The sequence below is a fragment of the Mesitornis unicolor genome, unplaced genomic scaffold, assembly GCF_000695765.1.
Source record: "Mesitornis unicolor isolate BGI_N332 unplaced genomic scaffold, ASM69576v1 scaffold20671, whole genome shotgun sequence".
Lineage (NCBI taxonomy): Eukaryota > Metazoa > Chordata > Aves > Mesitornithiformes > Mesitornithidae > Mesitornis > Mesitornis unicolor.
This window is the reverse complement of record NW_010166072.1, coordinates 5,779-14,280: the sequence shown is the minus strand read 5'-3', so window position 1 is coordinate 14,280 and position 8,502 is coordinate 5,779. Positions and strand designations below refer to the sequence as shown.

Below are 8,502 nucleotides of genomic sequence, written 5' to 3'. Positions count from 1 at the left end.
GAAAAATCTATCTTTTCTGTATTAGTTTTTATGCATGTGAAGTCATATAGATTTCACTTTGATACTGCTTTCATTTCTAGGAAAAACGTTCAAAATGAAAAACATACCATAAAAAATAATTGGAAGATGATTATTTGTTTCAAAACAAAATTCCTTTGTAAAAATAATTTTACTTCATGTCAAATTTATACAGTTTGTTTTCATGCTATTGCATGTCAGGAAGAGGGATGAGTTGTGTCATGTCATCTGGCAAACAACAGTGGAGAACTCCCCAAACAATTTGTTGCCTCCAAGGGGCATCAGCTGAACCATCCTCAAGCTGTTTGCCAAATTTTAGAACTTTCTGTGATGACAGCCCTGCATCCCATTCACCAGCTATCCCAGTGCTTCACTTGGCTCTGTTAGTGAAAGTTTTTCATGGTGTTTAACCCAGCCTCTCTCATCTTCGCAACAGTCTTTAACATGTTTGAAGGTTGTTGCTGAGTTTGCCCTCAATCTGGTCATCTTTAGACTGAACAAGCCCAACTCCCTTAGTCTTTGGCTTTGCTGGACCTCTGACCTTCCCCCTGAAAGAAGCTGGATACTCAGTGCTCTAATTAAAATGACAAATGTGAATTTGGGATTATAATCTCTTGGGTTATTCAGGGCATTTTTTTTTCTGAAATATTGATGTTTTCCAGGAATGTAAATCTTGTGTCTCAACAAGTCCTCCCTGTGACCTTTTCCAGTGTAGCCTCCAGGGTAATGTATTATTACAAGTTACTGGTGTGTGGTACCGTAGCTCTCTTATGGCCATTCAGAAGTGCTCAGCTGCTTGCTTTCATGGTTGCTTCCTGCTTAATTGAAAGTGAATTTCTTTGACTTACGAAGTGGGTTGAATAGAGAACATTGAAGTTTGTGATCCACTCCAATTCAGCTGTTCCTTCATGATTTGTAGGCCAGGGCACTTGTAAGATTAAACTACATTACCATGTTATTACTGATGGGAAGTGAGCATTGGAACTAGATTTAGAGGTCATGAAATTATCTGAATAAATTACATGGCTATCATACAAGGGGTTTCTTAGTTGGCACTGCTTGCGTTAGACTGCACAGGTCAAATTTGTCAGCTTTTGGTGATTTCCCATCTAATACATTCAACAGGCATTGAATTCACTATAAGAAAAAAAAGATTTGTGATTCAAGTATTTTAACACGAACCTGCTACTCAAATCCATGTGATAAATTCCTAATGACAAATTTACACGTTGAGAGCATGAAACCCTCAACCACCCCAGCACTGTGGGCCAGATGGTATCTGAAGTTTTGGTGATGAAATATTGAATGTAAGTAGCTTACTTCAGACTTCGGAGAAATTGGGTAAGCCGAAGTGAAGACGTTGGGACAAATTCCCAGGATATAAAAGTTTGAGCAAATGGAGTGGTTTACCCAATGCTGTGAATAATTGCGTATCTGTGTTAGGGAAAATTGGACTTCGGTGACTAATTAGGCTTTTGTTTACGTGGGTTCTGGAAAAATATTGCTGGCTTCCTTCTTTGACAATAGGTTTATAAATGGAGTCATACAATAATGACAAAAGTAAAGTGATTTGTAATTTACAGAATACTTTTATGGTTTCCTCCCACTGAAACAGATACACAGAGTCATAATTATTGTACACAGAGGTTCATGTTCAAAGGGTCCACTTAAAAGTTAACAAACACTGAATCCACTGTGTATAGACCTAAATTAACTTTAAAAGGGAATTCTGTTTAAGGAGGAATTAAGTTTTTGCTTTATTTTTATTTTCTAATTCTAATTTATGTATGATGGTTTCAGAGGTTTAAAAAGATACAGTCTTTTTTTTTTTTACTGTGTGTCTCTAGTAATACTCTCTTGCAAGGAGAAGGATATACAGAGTTCTTCTAATGCAAAAAAGCAGATATAAAAAAAAGTAATGTAAATATAGAAGAAAGGGCCTTTCTGCTTGAAAAGAAACAAAACTTGCAGCCAATTGCTCTTCACACAGAGTTTTGACAAAAACAAGGTCTCTGTGCACCTTCTGGTGTTGGTGATTTACAATTTATACTCTTAGGGTCCATGTATCTGTCTTTAAGTGGTATATGTTTAATTCCAGATTCACTGTGGATGGTTTAGAAACTGATCCAATTAAAAAATACATGGTATGGTCAGTAGAGAAATTAATCCCATGCCCTGAATAGATGCATTGATGGTGCACATAAAATGAGCTGCACTAAAAGGTGTGCATCAAGGTCCAGTACACCGGGGTCAGGAATCAGACATTTTAAGGCCTCTAGTGCAACCTGAATTTTAGCCCACTTGCATATTTAATTCAGGCTATGATCTTTAATGAGTAGAATCATTATTTCTGCTGGACTTCTGTCTCAATATACAGGATTCAGGGTGAGTCTTAGCAGCTGTGAGTCACTTCTGTAAATGCACGATACATGTATTGATTGTCTGATGACTTGTTCTGGTTGAAGCTAGGCCATCTGGTGTATAATTCTCTGAGTGCTCTTTTCCCAAGACAGGTGTTATGCCTGTTTTACCCCAATTCACCGCAGTTTCTGAAACATCATCAGCAATAGTTCACAAATTGATTTCTCTGTTTCCCTGAGAGTGCACACAGACTTTGAAAATAACTGTTAGACTTCGGTTATCTCATGTTTCTCTGCTCCAATCCTACTGTTAAAAACAGTTTTGTTAGATGCTGCATCACAATTTTCATTCTAAAGATTGAATTAAAAAAAATAACAGCAAATATTTCAGTTATGTTTAGATCTATAATTTGTGCTTGTGAGTCATATGTTTTTGTCTGTGTTTACCCTTCCTTTTATTACATATTAATATTAATTATTAACCCTTTATTGATTTTTATGGCTTTTTCTACTTGTGACCCTTTTAGCATCACAGAATAGTTTAGGTTGGAAGGAACTTTTAAAGTTCATCTGGTCCAACCCCCCGCAATGAGCAGGGACATCTTCAACCAGATCAGGTCATGCAGAGCCCCGTCCAACCCAACCTTCAATGTTTCTAGTAATGGGACGTCTACCACCTCTCTGCGCAACCTGTGCCAGTGTTTCAGCACCTTCATTGTAAAAAAAATACTTCCTTATATCTAGTTTACATCTACCCTCTTTTAAAGTCATTACCCCTTGTCCTGTCACAACAGGCCCTACTATAATTTATCCCCATCTTTCTTATGGGCCCCCTTTAAGTATTGAAGGGCCACAATAAGGTCCCCTTGGAGCCTTCTCTTCTCCAGGCTGAACAGCCCCAACTCTCTCAGCCTTTCCTCATAGCAGAGGTGCTCCATCCCTGTGATCATCTTTGTGTCCCTCCTCTGGGCCCACTCCAACAGGTGCCTCTTTTAAATCATAATTCTTCTGATTGAATCCAAGCATCCTTGTGCCATTTCCTCACGCTCAGTCACACATCCTGATTTCCCTTTTCTTCTATGTAGGTGTGGTTTGTTTTTTTCATTTGTTTGTTTTTGTTGGTTTTTTTTAAACATGATATAGGGATATTAGCCAGTTTCTGCCCATTTTATATTGTTTGCCTGGTCCCTAGTCTATTCCACTGGTCATCGCTTCCCAACTTCTTTACCTGACCTTATTCTCCCAGGCTTTGTGAACCAGGATCAAACCAAAAGTGTTGGGGGAAGCTTAGTGTGTACATTTAAAAGCTGATGTTTGTGTAGGTAATGTCTAATTACAGACAGGTTTCTTATGAGGAAAACTGTAGCAATGTTCATTGAAACTAAACCACCACCCTGGCTTCATGCTAGTACCTGATCTGAGCTAAAGAGGCTGCTGTTGTAAGTAGCTCTGAGCTATTTCCTGTGCCAAGCACATAACATGTGAGCTGCTTCATGGTTTGTGGTGCAAGGGGGGCATCGTGTTTTCATCAACAGTTAAGGCACAAAGCTGTATGGAAAGAAAACCTGTCATTGAACTCCAGTGAGTAATGGAAGTTAATTTAAACCAAGAAAAAATTAAGCTCTCTGAAGCCCAGGGCTCCTTGGCTTTATTTTTCATCCAGGAACAAGAGATTTGCTTAGAGCTCATGTAGATGGTGAGAGTTTTCTAGTTTGTTTCCGAGACTTGGGCTTAGATGGGTGTTATCTAAAAGATGTGGGCATATATGAGAGAGAAATACTGCCTGGAACTGTCTGCAGGCTCGTGATACTGAAGTTGTTATATAAACTATGCTCTAAAATATCACCCAGCTGCACTATTTCCACATTAAAGCTATCTAAGAGGAATGCCTATGTGTTCCCATTTGTAACTGCTTTCAGCTTTATGTTTATCTGCACCCCAGATGGCTTTCAGACAGCAACTTCTTTCATTTTTCTCTTCATTTCCAAACGAGGTCAGTAAGTAATGGGGGAGCTATTCCTCTGTTCTCTCCCATACTCTGCAATACTTTTCCATAATTTTCTGCTTTTCCCAACAGCTTGTATGGTGGCGTGTATTATCTTCCTAATTACAGGGTGGGCTCTCCTGCACCCATCTCTTTACCACCACCCTTGCAGTACTTTGATATCAGGTTTGTTGAAAAAGCGTCGTTTCACTTCCTGGCTGGTGTAGAGCTATAGTTAGTGTATGTGGTGCTGAGGAAATGTGAACTCCCTTGATATTTCCCATTTGGCTACTGAGTCTGTGGCTACCCAGGCATGAAGTTGTCCCAGAGCCCATGCATTGAGGAGGCTGAAATAAGGGAAGGATTTCCTGGCTCACCAGAGGAGCAGTGTAAGACGGTTGCTGCCCAAGCAAAAATCTGGACCTTGGTTCTTCATCCCCATCTTTGAAGGGGGAAGGGTTTGCTAGCACAAGGCAAAGATTTGTAACAGCCGGCCTTCTCCTCCTGCCCCTGAAACAGCTCACTCTGGCACTTCCTCTGAGAGCAGGGAATGCTGCAGTAATCATAAGTGTATATGATATTAGCATACTGTCATATCAGTAAGGCTTTTGCTGTCTCCTTCACATTCTGCATTCTGGCAAGACTTTTAAGCTAAACAGAAATGACTTTTACAATCATGGTCTCTGTGACATAAATGTAATTTAATAAAAACATTTTGAGTTTTTATAGGAAAAGAAACATTAAAAAAAACCAAACCAACAAAACCAGCAGTGCAACTGTAGAGTACATCTGCTTTTTCTCATACTGTGACCTGTATTGACTCACTGGGCAACACTGAACAAAACTGAGCACTGTTGAACTGTGCTAGACATGTAAAGACAGTTTTGACTTCTCAAACTTGTCAACAGCTTTCACATTGCTATTTGGACTTATCAGCAGGAGCTGTGAGAGGAGGAGAGCAGAGGCTGCGTGGTGCTGGACTTGACCAGTCTTTCACACAGGTTGCGTTGGACATTGAAGTTAGAATTTTGAGAGAGCTGAGCTTGTTGTGGCCTGTTGTTTCATGACTGAAGTTATCTGAGATCCCAAGAATTCTTCCACTAAAACCAAGGCTGATGTTCTGTTTGTTGTTAAGAAAAAGAGAAAAAGCAAAGGAATGAAAACCCATGTTCTAATTCTTAAATATTTACTTGTGTCCTGAAGTTTTCTGTGATTTCTGTGGGACTGCGCTACACTGGCTGACGGTAAACACTGAAAGTCTTTGCAGGTTTTGTCACTTATTTCAGCCAAGCAGTTATTTTCTGGCCCAAAGGAAGTAGTTTTCTTTTCAATTTCTATAGGAGTAAAGTCCACCACTATTTAAAAAAAAAAAATTAAAAAATTATTTGATGGTGACATCTTCAAAAGCTTCAGCTGAAGTAATTTTACTGCAGCGTGATCATGTTTTGACAAGGGTTGCCTTGGAAAAAAACTGCATGTTCCTAGCCAGGGCAGCAGATTATGACAAAGACATAAACTAGGTTAGTAAACAGGAAAAGGCAACAAGGCCTTATCTTTGCCCCTGATAATGCTGTCGCCTTTTTAATCCACATTAAATGGAGCTCTAGGAAAAGTACGCAATTGTTAACCTTACAAAAGTACACACTACAGCCGTGCATTTTCTGGGAAGAGATTGAAAGAGTCTCGCAGTTCTGCATCACCAGGCAAAACATGCACACCCCCTCAGACAGGGGCATGGGATGCCCCACTGTTTTCCAGCCCTGAGCACTTGTGAACACATCACATGTGGGGGTAAATTGCTGAATGTGATTCTTCGTTTAGTCCAAGCTTTAATCACTGTGAGCCTTCTCAAGGCTGAACACCCGTCCTCGTTGAGCTGAGTGCTAACCTGTTGTCAGCAGTTACTTCTGTGTGTCTTAAATAGTCATAGTATAGTACAGGGATGGTTTGTATGGGTATGTGCTTGGATTATAGATGATTCTTCAGGAGAAAACAATTGTATTCATATTCAATGAAGATGAAAAGATGTATAGGTAGTGTACAGATGTATAGATAGTGTACAAATATATAGATAGTAACAGTAAACGAGTGGTTTTGAGAGTTGCTGGCACATAAGGAATCTGTAATAGCATGTCCAGATTTTTACAGTGTCTGTCAGACACTGCTTGTGTTCAGGATCGTGTTTACAAATAACTCTAAAAGAGAATCCTAAAAATCCCCAATTTTTTATCCTGATGGGTTGAAGTGCAATATTCCATGGCAACTTTTATCTAAAGGGAAATTCAAGGAATGGAAATTAAAAATCAACTGTTTTGTGCACCCTGCATCCTCTAAGGAAGTCTGTGTGGACTGCTGGTTTGCCAGATGTATTTTTTCCATCTTGGACAAATCGGATAACTGCTTTTCTGCCTCACCTGTGGAACAGAGATGATACTTCTTCACCTTTTAGATACTCATAGAGCTGAAGAGACAAATGTTTGTAAAGTACTTTGGAATTACTGGACACAGAATTTTCTGTACGAGGACTTACTCATGTGAATCATGATTTCCTAGACAGGGTTTATTGTCTAGCAAAGATTGTAAGGAAATTTAGGGCCAGGAAAAGGCAGCTTACTGAAAATTGTACTATATATCTGACAATCGCATCCCTTCTGAAGATTTTCATGTGTTTTACCTTCAGGTGATTAACATCCTGCAGCCAGTCATCACTTCAGCCTAGAAGTATTTTAGAAGAAATATGTGATAAATGAAACTGCATGAAAACAAAATTTACACTTCTTCATTCGGAACCCTGATGAATGATACACAGAGGGAGGTATAAGATGGTGAATTTCACAGCGAATGCAACTGAGAAGTGCAGTATTAATCATGACATCCACCAGACATTATCCCCCGTGGTATACATATTTGTATTTATGTTAGGCTTGCCAGCTAACTGCCTGTCACTGTACTATGGGTATTTACAGATGAAAGCTAAAAACGAATTGGGCATCTACCTTTGCAATTTGACTGTAGCAGACCTGCTCTACATATTTTCTTTGCCTTTTTGGCTTCAGTATGTTTTACAGCACGACAATTGGACCTACGATGAGCTGCTGTGCAAAATTTGTGGCATCCTCTTGTATGAGAATATCTATATCAGCGTGGGCTTCCTCTGCTGCATCTCCATCGACCGCTATCTCGCAGTTGTGCATCCTTTTCGGTTTCAACGGTTCAGGACAATGAAGGCAGCTGCGATTGTAAGCATCATTATCTGGACCAAAGAAATCATGATGTGCTGCTTTGTCTTCACGCATGGGGAGATCAGCATGGACGCTGAGAGCCACGTGGTGTGCTTTGAGCACTACCCCATCAAGGAGTGGGAGCACAATGTCAACTACTACCGCTTCTCTGCTGGCTTTCTTTTCCCTTTCTTTCTGCTGGCCTTCTCTTACTGTGGGATTTTACGAGCTGTCCACAAGAGTCATGGAACACAAAAGAAGAAGAAAATCCAAATTAAACGACTGGTTTCAAGCACTGTTTTAATTTTTGTAGTTTGCTTTGGACCGTACCACATCCTACTTGTGATTCGCAGCTTGTTGGAGACCAACTGCTCATTCGCTGAGAAAATATTTAATATTTACCATGTTTCTCTCCTGTTGACTACTTTTAACTGTGTTGCTGATCCAGTATTGTACTGTTTTTCTAGTGAAAGCACTTACCAGAACTTTGCCAAGATGCGAGACTCTTGTTTAACATGTTTAGGATGCCTGAGGACAGAGACGAAGGAATCCTATCCGCTGAATGCTCCCAAAACTGCCAACAGGCCACAACATGAGCAACAGCCAGGGTTATTACAAAAATCACATGATGGTATTGAAATGAAGGACTCCTCCAGAACCAGCATGGGCAGCCTATAGCACTCATCAAAAAAAGGACATTAATCTAAAATCTGCAGCTATGGCCATGTTTGTGTATACATCTGATTTATCCATGTATTACAACTGTGGTACCTCCAAAAGGCTCAGTGAGGTAATTTCTGGAGGTGCTTGGACCTTGGCAATAGTGAGGAAAGCACACGCTAAGTCAGTTCAGTTCAATCCTGTGCCTGTTGTCATGGTGGTACCACTCAAAGCCGGGTCTTGGTGACAGCATTGCCTG

General features: G+C 40.0%; 1 protein-coding gene across 1 annotated transcript; it reads left to right on the top strand.

Moving 5' to 3' along the window:
- Positions 1-7,184: 7,184 nt before the first annotated feature.
- Positions 7,185-8,261, top strand: GPR68 (G protein-coupled receptor 68). Its single transcript, XM_010194854.1, has one exon. The coding sequence runs from the start codon at positions 7,185-7,187 to the stop codon at positions 8,259-8,261; it is 1,077 nt and encodes a 358-aa protein (XP_010193156.1).
- The last annotated feature ends 241 nt before the right edge of the window (positions 8,262-8,502 follow it).

Coding starts and splice junctions, on each gene's coding strand:
- GPR68 (XM_010194854.1), top strand. CDS start 7,185: ATGGTGAATTTCACAGCGAATGCAACTGAGAAGTGCAGTATTAATCAT.